This window comes from Chroicocephalus ridibundus, chromosome 1 (genome assembly GCF_963924245.1).
Source record: "Chroicocephalus ridibundus chromosome 1, bChrRid1.1, whole genome shotgun sequence".
NCBI lineage: Eukaryota > Metazoa > Chordata > Aves > Charadriiformes > Laridae > Chroicocephalus > Chroicocephalus ridibundus.
In genome coordinates this window covers 2,055,613-2,073,321 of record NC_086284.1, presented here as the reverse complement: position 1 = coordinate 2,073,321, position 17,709 = coordinate 2,055,613, and the positions used below count along the sequence as shown (strand labels likewise).

General features: G+C 50.6%; 1 protein-coding gene across 1 annotated transcript in view; it reads right to left on the bottom strand.

Annotated features, from left to right (window-relative positions):
* Nucleotides 1-1,303: 1,303 nt before the first annotated feature.
* Nucleotides 1,304-17,709, bottom strand: part of ME3 (malic enzyme 3) — a 128,458-nt gene continuing 112,052 nt past the window's right edge. Inside the window, exons 8-14 of the mRNA XM_063325349.1 lie at nucleotides 7,163-7,260; nucleotides 5,777-5,890; nucleotides 5,022-5,127; nucleotides 4,279-4,421; nucleotides 2,933-3,106; nucleotides 2,403-2,501; nucleotides 1,304-1,580 (exon numbers count right to left, since the gene is read on the bottom strand). Of these exons, the coding sequence (XP_063181419.1) occupies nucleotides 1,419-1,580; nucleotides 2,403-2,501; nucleotides 2,933-3,106; nucleotides 4,279-4,421; nucleotides 5,022-5,127; nucleotides 5,777-5,890; nucleotides 7,163-7,260 (896 nt within the window). The 3' untranslated portion in view covers nucleotides 1,304-1,418. The remainder of the gene's footprint in view (nucleotides 1,581-2,402; nucleotides 2,502-2,932; nucleotides 3,107-4,278; nucleotides 4,422-5,021; nucleotides 5,128-5,776; nucleotides 5,891-7,162; nucleotides 7,261-17,709) is intronic.

Below are 17,709 nucleotides of genomic sequence, written 5' to 3'. Positions count from 1 at the left end.
TCCCCGGCTCCTCCTTCTTGCCTTTCTTGAAGACTGGAGTGACATTGGCTTTCCTCCAGTCCTCAGGCACCTCGCCTGTTCTCCAGGACCTTTCAAAGATGATGGAGAGCGGCCCAGCAATGACTTCCACCAGCTTCCTCAGCACTCTCAGGTGCATCCCATCGGGGCCCATGGACTTGTGAATATCTAATTGATCCCTCACTCGATCCTCCTCAACCCAAGGGAAGTCTTCTTCTTTCCCCGTTACTTCCCCCAAAGCCTGGGACTCCTGAGGGTCGGGCTGAGCAGTAAAGACCGAAGCAAAGAAGGCATTCAGTAACTCCGCCTTCTCTGCATCCTCCGTCCCCATGGGTCCTGTTTCATTCAACAGTGGGCCCACAACTTCTCTGGTCTTCCTTTTGCTTCCAATATACTTGTAGAAGCCCTTCCTGTTGAGCTTGACATCCCTGGCCAGGTTTAATGCCAAGGCGGCCTTGGCTTTCCTTGTTTCATCCCTGCACACTCTGGTGGCGTTCCTGTAATCCTCCCAAGGGGTCAGTCCCTTCTTCCACTTAATGTAAACTTTCTTCTTCCACTTGAGCTTTTTCAGAAGCTCCCTGCTCAACCATGCAGGTCTCCTGCATCCCTTGGCTGATTTCTTTCTCTTAGGGATGCACCGATCCTGAGCTTGGAGGAAGTGGTCTTTGAATACCAACCAGCTCTCTTGGGCCCCTTTGCCTTCCAGAGCCCTCGTCCACGGGATCTCTCCAAGCAGTTTCTTGAAGAGGTCAAAGTTAGCCCTCCTGAAATCTAAGGCTGTAATTTTACTTCTTGTTGTTTTGTGCGTGGTACCCATGATCCTGAACTCTATCATTCCATGATCACTACAACCTAGGGTGCCCCCAACCTTAATGTCCTCCACCAGTGTGCCCAAGCGTGCACCTCTCCCAGGGCAATGCACACACTCCTCATCGCATCCACAGAGCCACGGGCAACGTGTGGCTGCCGTGTGTGAGGGATGATCACGCACACAGCTGCCACCATGGAACAGGGGCCACCATGGACTTGCGAGCTTCCTGCAGGCATTCCCACTAATAACGGGACTCTTTCCTTCTACGGTGGCCAAGGCAGCTTCTCCCGAGGCAGCTGAGCTGAGAGCCGGGCAGTGTGTTAAGCAAGCAGCAATATGCAGTGCCGACTGACTGGGATGGGGTGCAGCCATAGTCTGTCTCCCTCCCCGGAGTACTGACTGCCCAGCTTGGACTCTGTTTTATTCCCTACTGACACGCTCCCCCGGAGAAAAAGCAGCGGCAAGTAAAAGAACTACTTGGATTCATTTACTTTTATCATTCTGCAAGCCTGGAGGTGCATTTATATCAGCAGTGATATGAACCACGGGAACTGATGGAAAAAAATGAGAAAACAGTTCTCCCAAAAACTTATACATCTTGTGTTTGCATGGCTGCGGGGGGCCACCTGTAATTATCAATAACAAACGAATCGTAATCAGGACTGTAAACGAGCTGTTTCACAAAGGCTTCCTTGTCTGCTGGCTCGGGGTACCAAGAAGCAAGACCATGCTTGTAGGCCCAGTCAACAATCTGCAAAAGGATAAGCAAAACAAGCTGATGAAACAACGCTGGCACGTTATGAAGTTGAAACCAACTGCAGTTTGGCCTTGGCTGTATTTTTGCTCTTTCCTCAAAACTGTGCCCTTTTTTGCTCTTTTCTCTTTGTGCAGTTCCTTGAGTCAGCTGCACTTCATCCCTTGCGTGAGGGAATGCAAGCTGCCCGCAGCTACCGGCTGCTTCGAAACGCACACCCCTGCCCTGGCAAAATGGTTGGAGTGTGCAATTAAGGAGGAAGAGCAGAGTTTTAACCACCTCCGCCCACACCCTTGAACTCCTCAGCTACACTGTGCACCCGTCAGGAACTCCCAGCAGGCCAGTGTGATCCTCAGTGGGAGTCCCCTGAACGGGAATGACAAATGTGATGCATACAGGGCCTCAGTCCCCCAGTCGGACAACAAGCGCAGATCTGCAACAGTATTTAGGTACTTAGGCCCCTATCGAATACAGGAGGAGAGGTTCCAAAACAGCGATCTGGAACCTCAAATATTTTGGCACTTTGCGTCATGTTTGAATTTGACCCTAAACCTGATGTTTTGAAGTGCTGAGCGCTCACAGCTCCAAGCACTAGAGCAGAGCTGTGTGAGCTGTGAGGCACCCAGAATCAGAGGGTATTTTTCACATTTGGGCTTTAATGATGGGGGAAATCAAAGCAGCGATTCTGGCTGGAAGGATTCCTGAGAATCATTGCTTTAGGCTGTAGAAAAAGTTGAATTAAAACCTCACAAAGCAAGAATGATGCCAAGGCAATTCTGCCCTCCCTACCACGGGAAGCGGCAATAAATGAGTACTCACTTTCACAGCGATTTTGAGAGACACCTCTCTGATGCTGTGCAAGGGGGGATAGAGTCTTCCTTCTGCAAGGTTCTGCTCTGTCACCTCGGCAGCAATGGACTAGAAAGAAGAGAAAGGCAGTTTACAGAGGCGGTCTCAAGCACGTACCACATTCACTAGCATTACACGATACGCGCCTGATACCTCAGCAGCGGCGGAGACGGGACTAGTTCTTAATGGGAACTGCTGAACTGTTCAAAATACGCGTGTGTCTACATTTCATTACAGACTTAAAACTAGAGCCGGAATGATGGAAGTGCTGTGCCAGGGCAGCATTTCTGAAGAATGAGGGGAATTCTGTCATGGGTCCTGCACCTCTGGAGGTGCAATGGAAGCGTGAGCTTTCCCTGACACTGGGAAAGGCTTTGCTGAGACGGTGCCATTTCCACTCGGTGCATTGCCCCAGGCCAGGTTCTTGAAAACACCTGAAGTAGGTGCATGTGCCTCTTAACAATCTTTTTAAAAACATTAGTTAAATGCCAGTTGGAAACCTCTGCTGTGATGAGGAAGATATCGTCAGAGATGTGCCGGACTCCGCAGGCGATGACTCCCAGTGCCACTCCTGGGAAGACGTAGGCGTTGTTTCCCTGGCCAGGGAAGAAGGTCTGTCCATTGGGCAGGGTTACCTTTGAGAATGGACTCCCGCTTGCAAATATTCCCCGTCCCTGATAAGAAAGAGAGAAAGAGAGAGAGGGGCCTTCAGTTTCAGAAGACACATCTTACATTTCTGCTGCTTGCCATGATCTGCGCTCAGGGGACTCTGGTGACCAAGCGGACAAATCTCCAGCTAGTCAGTGAGCAGGATCTCCACCAGAGCCATCTCCAGTTGATAATTCTGGAGGGCCCTGGTCCCCAGAGCCATGGAGAGGGCGATGGACAGGGCCACTGAGCACCGAGAGGGTGTTTGCACTGCCCAACTGCACGTGCTCTGAACTTGGTGAGAAGGAGTCTCTCTTCCTCTCTGTCAACCATCTATTGTGCATGAAGAGGGACTCGTGGGATGAAGGTCTGGGGGCTGTGTGATTGCCCTAGCCAGCAGCAGGTGAGGGGGAGGCAAAGAGGAGAGTGAGACAAGGCCTCCTCTCTCAGCCCAAGCCAATCCCCATGACAATAATTCTTCAGTGACATTTGAGCCGGATTTGGGTGATGAAACTGTTACACAAACAACTAGGGTGGCAAAACACAGGGAGAGTAACCTGGGAGATGGGACACCTCAGACAGCTGTGGGTGAAGGAGCCACGTGCTTTCCTTAGAGGATCACAAAGTAATTCAGGCTGGCAGGGACCCAAACTCCTGCTCACAGCAAGGCCAGCTATGAAATCAGACCAGGTTGCTCAGGGCTTTATCCAGCCTGGTCTTGAAAATCATAGAATCACAGAATCATAGGGCTGGAAGGGACCTCTGGAGATCACCCAGTCCCACCCCCTGCCAGAGCAGGGTCACCCAGAGCAGGTGGCACAGGAACGCCTCCAGGTGGGTTTGGGATGTCTCCAGAGACGGAGACTCCACCACCTCTCTGGGCAGCCTGTGCCAGGGCTCTGCCACCCTCAAAGTAAAGAAGTTCCTCCTCATGTTTAGGTGGAACTTCCTATGCTCACGTTCCTGTGCTCAAATCTGCAAGGACAGAGACTGCACGAGCAGTCTGGGCCCCTGTTCCACCTTCTGGCTCTCCTCACAGCATGCAAGCTTTTTCTTCATGACCAGCTTAAACCTCTTTTGTTTCAACTTATGCCCGCTGTCACTTGTCCGCCCACCATGCACCACTGTGGTTTCCTTGGTACAGTCGTGGCCACAGCGCACCCAGAGCACCCGGCTTCCCCGCGCTGAGCTCCAGTACCTGGGTGAGGCGGTAGCACTGCTCCGCTGTGCACTCCGCTTTACTGGTGGGGTTGCTCAGGGCAAACACGATGGGCCTCTCATTGAAGGCTGCCATGTCCTTCAAAATCTTCTCAGTGAAAGCCCCTGCAATGGCTGCGACACCTAAAACAACAACAGCAGAGTGAGGCGGTGCTTTCCGACGGTCTGACTTCAGTGCATTGGGTTGATCCTTCTTGAATGCCTCTAGCGGTAAATGAACTGTGGGAGGGAACAGGATCCATCTCTGGAGATACAGGTGGGAATGTTTCGTTTTCACATTATGGCAAGATTAAAAGCCTGTCTCAAAATAAAGCCCTCTGCTCCTCTGGGCAGAGTGGGGATCAGCGTTTAGGCAGCCTGACTGCGGCAATTCACCTCCCAAAGGCTCAGCACTTCTCCTGAATACCTGCCCGAGCTGCCTGTTGTCATCCTCGTCCTGCCCAGCCTGCCAGGGCCACGTTCGCTGCCGAAAGCTCCAGGTCCTGCCTCCCGCAGCACCTCCCTCTGCAGCCCTGTCTGGAGGGCTCCTACAGCTCCAAAAGAGAGGAAGCCTGTGCCCCACGGGAGAAGAGGAAAGGATGTGGAGAACTCGACTGACAAAACAGGGGTAAAAAAAGCTCATTTCATTTTCACTGGGAGAACAAAAGGAGGCCCCGGAAAAGAAGACAGAAACTCTCCTAAGAACTGAATTGACGTGAAAAGGTTGTGCTAAGGGAACTCTACCTATAATTGCTGTAGGCTTCACTTTCTGCACAACCTCTTCCAGGGTGTTCACACTGGGGTGGTCCTGGGCAAACATTTCTTTCTCATGGTTCAGGTGGCTCCTGCCCTGTGAGGAAAAAGGAGGAGTCAAACTTGTGGTGGAGACATAACGTAGTAACTCATCAGTTCATTTCACCTCTTGGCCCTCTTCCTAAACCAGATTCCTCAGAGGAGGACCTCAACATCAACCTGTCAGGCATTGAGCTGTTGGTGTAACGTCATGGTGGGGCTGGTCTCTGCTCCTTTCCCTCTCCAAAATACATCGATTGTGTGGAGGCAGCATCTGGCTGCCAGGGCAGGGAAGTTGTACACGTAGCGCAAGTCTCCTCAAGTCTGAGGAGGGAGAAGGGCAGAGGTCCTGAGGACCGAGGGAGAGGAGAGTAGAGCTGGGCCTGGCTGGATCACCAAGCAGGGCCCGATGTTGCTGTTGTAGTACCCCACATGACATGCAAGACTTCCAGCGCTGCTTGAGACCGTGGCCAGCACTGTATCCTACCACTTTAGAGGCCCAGCCCAGAGCATTGCCTTTAGGGCAGCCAGTGCTGCTGGCACACTGTTGTCACCAGGAGACCTAGTCCTCTGAAAGCAGGAACAGCTCTGCTGACACCAAGGAACGCCAGGGCTGAGCAGGGCTCCGAGGCATCTGCCTGCTCTGGCCTCTTCTAGCTTGCAGGAGGTGGCCGAGGACTCCGGCTCAGCTCTGGAGACAAATTTACCTTCACAATCAGTCCCTTGGAGTCCACCATCCAAATTTTTTTGATGGCATCCTCTCGTGAAATTCCTTCCTTTTCCATGGCCATGAGGATGAGATGAGCTATGCCCATTGCAGCCTGGAACACATTATATAAACACTTCATTGGGGTACCATCATCTTTTTTGCGGGGGGAAGACTTTAAATGAGAGATCTTAAAAAAACAGAGTTTAAGAGAGACAGACAGAGGCTGTCTCTGTCATTTAAACCAGCTGCTGCAGGGGAGGAAGAGGGGCAGACACTGAACAAACACTGGTGACGATGACAGTTCAGAGGAACAAAAAGCGAAGCAGGACTGCTGCATCTGAAGTGAAGGCAAGAGGAAAGTCCTCTTCTCCCACTCCTGCCTGAAGAAGCAGCCCTGGGCACGCTGAGTGTTAGTGGTCCTACAGCTGTGCATGGCCCTCCTGCCCAGATGGGGACCAACGAGGCGGGACGGTCTCTGTGACACAGCACAGACATGTCTGTCAGGAGGGGTGAAGGAGAAGCAGCAATCTTTGCTTCACGAAGGACAGACAAACAGTGAGTAACAGACCTAGCCCAAAGTCCCACAGGCAGGCACGAGCTGAGCCAGGACCTGGACCATATGGACTTCAGTCCATAGTCCAGGCTTTAGAAACTTTTTCTTCCCCCTCTCTCTTTGAACGAGGCATAGAATCATAGAATCACAGAACGGTTTGGGTTGGAAGGGACCTTAAAGATCATCTAGTTCCAACCCCCTGCCCTGGGCAGGGACACCTCCCACCAGACCAGGCTGCTCCAAGCCGCATCTTTACATCTTACAAACTACCTGACTTCTGCCATGGGGACAATATGACCGACTCCAGAAAGCAAGGTTACATTCTTACAGTTCTTTGAGTCTGGGTCCTTTCGACTCTATTGCTAAAGAGGCTCTGGTCTACCCTAAATACCAGCCCTGAGGACTCGCACCAGCCTCCTCAACGTTCCTGCAGCACCCTGCCTCCTAAGGGACTCCCCTCAAGGAACTTAAAGCCCCACTGACACATGGGCAGCCTCGCAGCACCCAGGAAGTCTGCCCAGGACTCATGGGCCAAGAGGTCACTGAAAGATTGTTGGCAACTGTGGGGCCCACTCCTGCCCAACGACAAGAAACCTGCTTCTGTGCTTTGTTTTCATGAAGTTTTGCAGGAAGTTTCATAGTTGACTTTTGTCTCTCTAAATTTGAATTTAGATCATATTGAGGAACAAACTCAAGAACATTCATAGAATCATAGAATCATAGAATCATAGGGTTGGAAGGGACCTCTGGAGATCATCTAGTCCAACCCCCCTGCCAGAGCAGGGTCACCTAGAGCAGGTTGCACAGGAACGCATCCAGGCGAATTCCTACCTCTCCAGCTCCCTGGAAAACAAACTTATGGTCAGCGAGCTTGTTCTTTGTGATCCTTAAGGCTGCAAAGATGCCAGCGACTGCAACGGACGCGGTGCCTGAAAAGAGAGAAACACCATCAGATGGTCACCCTGGATTGTCTACCCTAACAATATGCTGTTAGAAACCCTGTGGTGGGAACCATTCTCTTAGATCATAGAATCATAGGGTTGCAAGGGCCCTCTGGAGATCATCTAGTCCAACCCCCTGCCAGAGCAGGGTCACCTAGAGCAAGCTGCACAGGAATGTGTCCAGACGGATTTTGGATGTCTCCAGAGACGGAGACTCCACCACCTCTCTGGGCAGCCTGTGCCAGGGCTCTGCCACCCTCACAGCAAAGAAGTTCCTCCTCATGTTTAGGTGGAACTTCCTATGCTCAAGTTTGTGCCCATTACCTCTTGTCCTGTCCCCGGACAACACTGAGAAGAGCCTGGCCCCATCCTCCTGACACCCACCCTTTCAGTATTTATAAGTGCTGATAAGGTCCCCCCTCAGCCGTCTTTTTTCCAGACTGAAGAGACCCAAATCCCTCAGCCTTTCTTCATAAGAGAGGTGTTACAGTCCCCTCAGCATCTTGGTAGCCCTTTGCTGTCCCCTCTCCAGCAGTTCCCTGTCCCTCTTGAACCGGGGAGCCCAGAACTGGACACAGCACTCCAGGTGCGGCCTCCCCAGGGCAGAGTAGAGGGGGAGGATGACCTCCCTCCACCTGCTGGTCACGCTCTTCTTGATGCACCCCAGGATGCCATTGGCCTTCTTGGCCACGAGGGCACATTGCTGGCTCATGGTCAACCTGTTGTCCACCAGGACTCCCAGGTCTCTTTCAGCTGAGCTGCTCTCCAGCAGGATAGCTGAGAGACCTGGGAGTCCTGGTGGATCCTGGTGATACTGTCACTGAAGGATCAGAGTGCCTTTCCTACTCTGAAATATTAATCCTCAGAAGATCCCTGCAAGCAGAACATCAATTTCCCTCTATATAGACTCAAAGGGCTGCCAAATCCTAGAATGTGAGAAGAAGCTAATATCTAGCTCCCAAGGGTTTAAGACGCTATGTGACTTGTCTAAGGTCACATAAGACATCTGTAGCAGAGCAGTGGTCTGATCTTGGTCACCCTTGTCACAAAATGCTCTGTGATCGTGGAATTACCATTCTGTTCTCCTCATTTACCTTCATATCCCAGCACCACCTTCTCTTTTTTCACTCTGATACTCTGATACCCTGACTCAGAGCTGTCATGCCTCACTGCCAAGCATTACGGAGTCATTGAGAACATGAGATGGTCCCAGAGAAAAAAAATCAGTATATGGAGAGCAGAGCCTTGCTGTTACAGCCACCGTGACATGTACACCTTTCCATCCACCAAGGGAGGCAGTTTCCCAGGTTGAATAAACCTACCTTCACCCCACATCAATCACATAAAGTGTTCATCTAATGTCCTATCCCAGGTGAAAGAACACGGTGGGAAGAAATTAAGCAAGGCACGGACTAATGAGGATTCAGGCACTGGTGGTATCTCAGGTCACCTGGGCAAGCTGGACACAAGTGTAAAAGGTGAGCTAGGAATGAAGGAGGCAATTTTAGCATAGAATATCTGAAATTGGAAGGCACCCATAAAGATCATTGAGTCCATTAGTTTTATTCCTCATCATTTTAAAGGATACCACTTTGGATGTGCTCAAGCTCTGATGATGGTCTCTCCATTCTCATCTTCAGAAGCTTTGAGAGAAACCAGGGAGTCTACAAGTAACAAGTCCTGAGTGGGTGGTCATGGGTGGGGCGGACAACGAATCCTTTTAGGCTAATAAACCCGATTTCACCAAATTCCCAGCATCTCCTATTTTCCTGCCCATTTAGAGAGCCAGTGCCTCGGGGTTTCAATCAGCCAGTGCTTCAGTGAGAGCCCTTGCATGGTCCTTAGGGCCTGGGGTGCTGCTGGGCATCAGCAAACATTCTGGCTGGGAAAGGAGAGCAGCTCATGAGCAAAGCGTGACCATGAGCAGGGAAACCAGCAGATGGTGCTGCCTCATCTATCAAGGACCGAGAAAATAAACTCGGCTTTACCTGCTGCTTTTCCTTAGTGCAAAAGCCAGAGCTAAACTAGAAATCACGGCATCATAGAATCTTCAGGGTTGGAAAGGACCTTGAGATCATCGAGTGCAACCATACACACACCAAAAAAACCCCACCAACCCCCAAAAAACCCCCCACAAACAAACAACCTACAATCTCTGCCACTAGAGCATGCAATCTAGCAGTACATCATGGTTCCCAGTCTACCGGTATATCACGGCCTCGGGGAGTGATTTACTCTCTCATTATTTCCATGCAAGCAGAAAACCCAGCGGCAGCACAGTTACTCTGGCAGAGCAGTAACTTTTATTGACATGGCTTATTTTGCTTAGGGAACCTATATGAGCTACTCTGACAAAGAAAATCTTTACTGGCCAGACTGCAAAGGAGTGGGGAGAGCCCAGGGTCCCACAGCTGTCAGCGATGCCAAGCTTGTGACATGCAGTAGAGCACGAACACTGGCGCACACACTCACACGCTATCATCTGCCAGGCCAACCCTGCGCAGAAATCCCCCGATGCCCGTGTGGGTGGGAGCGGGGAACTGACCAGAGGAAACAAATCCCAAAGTGGAACAATTACAGTGCAACAGTGTGTCAGGTCACAGCATTAGCAGCAAAAGATGCCTGGAAAGTATTTAAAAGGAAGAAACGTAACTGGAGAAATATCTTGTTTCTCTTGGTCCTGACCCAGGCGAAATGGCTTTATACCCTGTGATGGTCCAGAAGTCTGAGGGGACAAATGCTGGTCTCTGCAAACCCATTTAGATGGAAAACGCTCGTGGGATGTTCAGCAGAGGGACTCGAGGTCTTTTAGATGTTAGGAGCGGGGATTCGAGAAGCGGGGCGCACGGAAAGGAAGGGTGCGGGGATTCAGTCTGCGTGCGCTCCGCCGAGCGGAGACCTGTGGGACTGGGTGTGCCGTTACTCATCCCCCGGCGCTCGCGCTGCAGCTCTGACAAACAGCAGGACTCTGCCGTTCCTAACCCTCCTCCTCTCCCTCCAATGTGTTTCTAATCCCTCCACCTCTCGCAAACTGCATCTCACCCCCATTACTCAACTAACAAAGTTACTGTACCTTGGCCTCAGCTCAGTATTTTTCTTTGATAATTACAATTTCTGAGCACGGAACAATAGAGCATCTCTACGGAGGAGAGTTCACAGCTGGTTCGTGTAAGGAATTGGCTAATCACTGTGCTTCAATTCCAAAAAGACCACAAAATGAGATGGGGGTGGGGGAACCCTCACCGCGAGCTGTGGCAAGAAAAAATCGCCTACCCTTCAACACGTCGGTCTATCTGTTTTCCAAAGAGATTGAACGCTGCTATTGCAGATAACTACTTCCTGAAGTAATCAGCAAGAGCCAGCTTGGCTGGTCCGTATCTGAGGTGAGATACGGAGGGGCACAGAGAGAAGAAAGGAAAATGCTTGCAAACCATCCCGTCTGTCCAAGGCTCAAAGCGAACGCTCAACACATCACAAAGTAGCAAGCAGACCTCAGGAGCCTTTCTGGGGAGCCCACAGCAACAGGACCAGCAAAGAAAAAAGGCATTTAAAAGCAAGGTACACTCAGGCCATCGCTTTAGGATTAATCTCTGACACTCAGGCACATTCAGAATACTGCAAAACATTAAGGAAACCCCCTCTGAGGCTGATTTTCCACTTGCTCTAGTGTAAGTCAGAACGAGCCCCGATAGATGTCAGTGGAGCTACACTGGAGCAGAACCGGGGGAAAAGGATCTGCTCCACCGCTTCAAGACGCTGCACGGATGGAAAAGGCTGCAGCCCAGAGGCACCCACGCCTGGGGACCTCATCCCTCCCTCAGAGCGGGGAGAGTGGACAGAGGGACGAATGGCTTTGCACATGGAGTTACGGGCACGGCTGCAACAGGGAAAGCGGTGCCCAGCGCTGATGTCAAGGCTGTACCGCGTGTGACAGGACCCGGTGGCTAAGCAGGGGACATGGCGGGAGTGGGGACCCTGCAGATGCTTGGGGCAGGAGTCCCCAGATGCTGAGAGCTGGTGCTGCCCCGTCCCCTGGCCCAGGCGGCGGCTGAGCGGGGCAGAGCATCACCTCCATGGCAAATCCTTCCGACAGCAGCAGCCACGCTGCCTGCTTCTTCATGCAATGCCCGTGTGAGTGATCCCCCCCTTCTCCACAGCACGCTGGTGGAAGGCATGCCCAAATTCAGCCTGATCTTTTATTTTTCACCCTTATCCCGCCTGCTTACGCTTCGCCCCATCAAAACCACGCCAAGATGAGGGCCTGGGGAGCAGCAAACACCAGTTTAACGGCTCCAGCAAAGGGCAGCCAAGAAAATATATCTGAATTTATGGATGCAGAGGAAGCATAGGGCTTTTCCAAATCCTGGTTCACATTAACTCCCTGCAGCAGTTCCGCCTGTTACTGGAAAGCAGAGTGGAGACTGTCCAGATCCGCTCCAAATACATAATCGAAAGTCAAATACAACAAAGCTGAAGCAAAAAGCTGCCGAAGCGTTTGCAGCTCGAGGTCTTTCACCTCCTCGGCTGAGGGCTATTGTTATCCTTCCCCCAAAATGCCTCTGGAAGACATTAAGAAAATAAACCTAGAAATGGTGTGGAGCAAGTCAGTGAGAAGAGCAGTAAAACGCAAAGCACTGATACGCGGGGAAGGAACTGAATTTCTCCACTAACAGATGCAGGGACATTGGTGGTGTATGGTGAGGAGCTGTCTGACAATGGAGATACGGAGCTCATCTTAAAGTAGATGCCCAGCGTAGGCCATCTCTAGATGCCTGTTTTTAATTCTTGCACTGTAACGTGCTCGGACTATAAAATACGTGGCAGCGCTGGCCTACAGCATTGCCCTCGCCCCTGCCAGCACTTTGCAAGAGAGCATCCCCGTCCCCATCGCAGCCCTGTGGATGCTGTTTTATACCAAGGAGCTAAACCAGGTCAGAGCACAGCCCTGTTCTTCTCTGCATTTTGCCTCCTTAGCCTGGACTTAAAGACAGCTCAACACGGGGGTGACGTGGTCTGAAGCTGCGGCAGGGGAGGTTTAGGTTAGATATTTGGAAGAATGACTTTACTGCAAGAGTGGTGAGGCACTGGAACAGCCTGCCCAGGGAGGGGCTTGAGTCACCATCCCTAGAGGTGTTTAAGAAACGTCTGGATGTGGCACTTCAGGGCATGCTCTAGTGGCAGAGACTGTAGGTTGTTGGGTTGGACTCGATGATCTCAAAGGTCCTTTCCAACCATGAAGATTCTGTGATTCTATGATTCTATGACATGTGCTGTTCTTTGCTGCAAAGGAGGAGTTTGCAATGGCAGCCAGCGAACAACAGAAACAACGAACAAGAAAAGCGGGAGAGAAAAGGGGACCAAATGTTACAATCCCCAAAATGACAGAAGATATGGGGCAGATCTTTAGGGCCCTGCACCACTAAGCCCAAGACACCGAGGCTCATTTACACCCAGGACTCCAGACTGTTCTGACCCGTCTCGTTAAGCGTCAATGAGTAATTCAGAAATAAGTCTAACAGCTGGCCCTGAACTAGACAATATAGTAGCATCCAGAGAAAATGCAGGAGCCTCTTCTGCTGCAGGGCACAGCAGGTCCAAAGGGCATGGTGATGGTGACCCCCTACAGGACTGAGAACATCTCCAGACCCATCTTCAGGCCGGGTAAATCCCCACAGGGAACGCGCGCTGCTCGGGAGCCGCCTGGCAGGACATTGCCTGCTTTGTTCTGCAGCACAGGATCGTCCAGCGCTCCCTTCCTATTGTGCTTCCCCCCCTCCTTAGTTTCCTGTGATAATTACTGATGCGTTTTCCACGCCAGCTGAAACAACAAAGCAAGATACTGTACCATTTTAATCTGCTGAAATTAGTTAATGCTGAGCCAAGAACTAGCTTCGCCTGCTTCACACGGCACATGGAAACGTGCCCGCAAATTAGGCCACGTTTGCACATGACCGATTTCTAACTTGCCCATATGTTTGGAGCCGCTCAGATTTGCGGTGCTGGAGTCGGCCTGTTCCCAGCCTCAGCTGAGGTCTGGGAGCAGTGTTCCTCCAGGCTGAGACCGCTTCCTGAAGTGTCCTGGGAAGGTCAGGGAAAGGTTATCTGCTAGGATAATGAGAAAAGGTGGTTGGTGGGTCAAGACATATTTTGAGGCGCATCAGCTGTCACACATCCAACAACAAAATGGAATCACTGCTCGAACGAGCGGGAAAAGACCCAGAGAGGTTCTGCGAAAGTGATGACCCCTGTGCGTTGCCTGTGGAGGGACTATGAAAATACAAAAGGCTGAGTGTTTTTAAAGTGGTTAGCGATTTGGGATTTCCCATCTTGAAGTGCCTTGAAGAAGTCCGGTTTGCACGGTGTAGGTGTTGAGCCTGTTTTAGAAATCCTGTCTGTTCACAGTGGCTCAAACTGGCTATGGATGCAACTGAAACGTTCAGATTGGCAGTTCTTTGAGAAGCTATCAGTGTTGCACTTACATCAGGTCTACATTTAAAAGACTGTTAAAAATACCCGGAAGCAGGAGAAAGTAGGCATTTTGCTTCTGTGCACTATTCTCTCTGCCCTGTCCATAAGTGTGAAAGCACCACACCTACCCGTCTTTTAAATCCCTCCAGGGATGGCGACTCCACCACTGCCCTGGGCAGCCTGGTCCAATGCTTGATGACCCTTGCAGTGAAGAAACTTTTCCTAATATCCATCCTAAACCTCCCCTGGCACAACTTGAGGCCGTTTCCTCTTGTCCCATCACCTGTCACTTGGGAGAAGAGCCCGACCCCTCCCTGGCTCCCCCCTCCTTTCAGGGAGCTGCAGAGAGCGAGAAGGTCTCCCCTCAGCCTCCTCTTCTCCAGGCTGAACACCCCCAGCTCCCTCAGCCGCTCCTCACCAGACTTGTGCTCCAGACCCCTCACCAGCTCCGCTGCCCTTCTTTGGACATGCTCCAGCTCCTCAGTGTCCCTTCTGTAGCGAGGGGCCCAAAACTGAACAAGTGTTTGAGGTGGGGCCTCACCAGCGCCGAGTACAGGGGGACAATCACTGCCCCAGTCCTGCTGGCCACGCTGTTCCTGATACAGGCCAGGATGCTGTCGGCCTTCTTGGCCACCTGGGCACACTGCTGGCTCAATTCTATGATTGAATGACATGTTCAGATACAATTAATTAAAGAACTTATTAGAGATTTCTTCATTTTTCTGCAATTCTGATGAAGCTTGCAGAATAACTTCTGCCGGGTAAGCAGCCTGAGCCTGAAGAATTCAGGTTTGCGATGTGAATATGGAGGGTAACACACTGATCAAACAGGAGAATTAATTTTTCATAGAAAAAATAAGGTTGGAAGAGATGCCTGGAGGTCACCTAGTCCCGTACCTGATTAAAGGAGGGCTAGCTTCAAAATTAGACTAGATTGCTTAGGGCTTTCTTGAAGGATAAAAGTCCCAAAGCTTTTCTGCACAACTTGTCCCAGTGTTCAACCACTCGCATAGTGAAGAACATTTTTGTTATGTCTGATCAGACAACTGAGCCATGATACTGAAGGATCTCTGTTGCAGCATAAAGAGTTCAGCTCAGTAAGCCAACTCAGCCAATTCCAACCACAGGTTGATGTGTCTCATCCCACTTTTGCGTAGCCCAGGCACAAACTCCTGCTGACGTTGGTTACTCGGTGCCCATCTCTGACGGCTGTGTTGGGATTAGGCAGGCTCTTTACCACAAAGACAGTGAGGCACGTGCACACAGAGCCTTAGTACCACGCTGAGAACCTTAGGTGTGCAAATCTACAGGGCTTCTGTGGGCTCCTGCCTATTCAGCAGGGATTATTCAACAGACAAAGTCTATGAGACCTGATGAGGTGCATCCAACGATGCTGAGGTACGTGGCCATTGGCATTACAAAGTCAAGTGAGGGGTTGGCCTGGGTGATGTTCAGATGTCCCTTCCAAATTAACCTCTTCAGTGATTTTATTTATTTTCTTGTACGAAGCATGAAGCCAGAGATGCTTGACCCAGGGATTCACAAGACCTGACACCTTTGTAAGACTTTTCACAGAATGACAGAATCACAGAATCTTCATGGTTGGAAAGGACCTTTGAGATCATCGAGTCCAACCAAACAACCTACAATCTCTGCCACTAGAGCGTGCCCTGAAGTGCCACATCCAGACGTTTCTTAAACACCTCTAGGGATGGTGACTCAACCCCCTCCCTGGGCAGGCTGTTCCAGTGCCTGACTACTCTTGCAGTAAAGTCATTCTTCCTAATAACTAACTTAAACCTCCCCTGCCGCAACTTCAGCCCATTGCCACAACTTCAGACCATTTTCAGTTGTCTACTTTCTGTTTATGCACAGTTAAGTGGAGCCAAGTTACAGTAGGAAGAGAAAGAGCGGGATCCAAAGCATTCTCATGTCCCTCCACTTTCGTATGTGCTTTAATCGCCTGCCCTGGTACTTTACTGGGAAAAAGGAAGAATGACAATCAATTTTCTCCCGTAGAGCTGAAATTGAAGCTGTTGCCCCTTGCATGAACCCAGACGGAGCTGGGAAAGGACTGATGTCATCACCCCCACGGAGGAAGGAGAAGCACGGCCTTAATGGGGAGCTCCCACACGCGGGCACTGCGCGCCAGCTCCCGCTAGCTCCCCGGCTCACGGCTTTCAGAGGAAGAGCCATCGCCTCGTCCTGGTTTGTGGTACCTGGCAGGCATCCCACTCAGCATCCGCAGGCTGGCTCGAGCGGCAGGGGGTCTGAGTCATTTTAATTCTGTGGGGTTAGGATGGATTTGGCAATACAGTAATTGATGCGACCAGAAAAAAAAAGAAAAAAAAGTCGGTGTCAATATTTAAAACTGCTTCTGTTTGTGTAGGCCCTGGGGCAGCAAGAGGGACACCTACGGGAGATGACGCAGAGCAGTCTGTACTCTCTTCCCACACCTCGTCTGCGTGTGTGTAGGCACGTTGCAGTCAGAGCCCCACTAGCCCACGGGCCATGACTGTAAGTTAGCACAGCTCAGGCTGATCTCACTTGCACTGTTTGTGCCCAAGGTTTCTTTTTAAACCAATATACTGAAAACAATACCGGCTTTAATATCCCGGATAATTCAGGCTTCAGGAGGTCTGTTCCTGCCTGACTTGAGTGAAATGAGTCAGGCCTCCTTAAACAAGGCTGTGTATAATTCTCATTAATAATTTAAAACAGAAGTTGCATTGAACTCTCCCACTTTTTTAAGTAGGCAAGTCACGAGACACCAGCACGTTAGAGAAGTGACAGCCCGAGGCAAAACCAAAGAACAGGACGGAGTAAGTGAGGAAGTGGCACTTCCTACTTTTCTCCTATCACCTGGGGATACAGAGGGCATGTCAGGGGGGGTAAACCAGACCACGCATTCCAGCTTCGATCCCATTATCTCTGACATGACTCTAAGACAGAGTTAGCTGAGCAGATCCAAGTCATATCAGTGTCCCAAAGGTCCCCAGAACTCATTCCTGACTACGACCCTGGCTTGGAATCCCTTTTTCTTTCTGACAGTTACGTAAAAAAGCCTGAAACAGTGGCTTGCTTCCCTCGACTCATCGCTTGTCTGTGCAAAAGTTCAGTAGGATTTCTTTCCTTATCTACTACCGTGAAACCAGTGCCAGCTAGATGCTTTATTTGAGAATATAAGGGAGCTTAGTAAGAGGTAAAATACTATTGTTTTAACAGTTGGGACTCTGGGGAATTTTCAGGGGCCTCGACATCTCTTGTGCATCGTGACAGACATCTAACTGCGGAGAAGCAGACAAGGTCCATTTTATGGCAAAGCTGTTTTACAGCATCCTCCTAGATGTAGTTTGCCTCTCCGAGGGAGTCATGTAGAGGAACTCTCTGCGGCATTCAGCTACGACCTATGGCCAAAAAGACTATAAAATAGTCTTCTGCTTCCCACTCAGAATCTTCAGTTTTGCTCTAATATCCTCTTTCTCTTCTCTCTGCCTAAGAAACCATGCCAATTCACCAAGAAACCTTTCCAATTCCCTCAAGAAAATTGACATCCAGACCGACAGATCCACCACATCGCCTGGCCTGTTCTCCTTTCAGCTGCTGAGTCCCCTTCCACTTGCAGAGACAGCAACTAATCCAAAATAAATCTTTACATCACCAGCTCCTCATTATGGGCTTCATCTGTTCATCTCCAGAAAAGTTTGAGTTCTTGGTTCCTCCATTCAAGACTTCCATTAAAAAATGTATCTCCTTTTTCTGTGCTCCTGTCTCCACTGAAAACTTTTGTGGGTGGCAAGAATGAGTCTTCTGGTATGGGAGAATCTATCTCACCCTCTCTGAAATACCTTAAGCTCCTCTGCTTCTAAAAACCTTCTTCATGAAAATGTCTTTGAGCATCACCGTGCAGCCCATCACACCAACCACATTCCCACCAGCCAGGGTCTTACTCCCTCTTGTGCCATGACA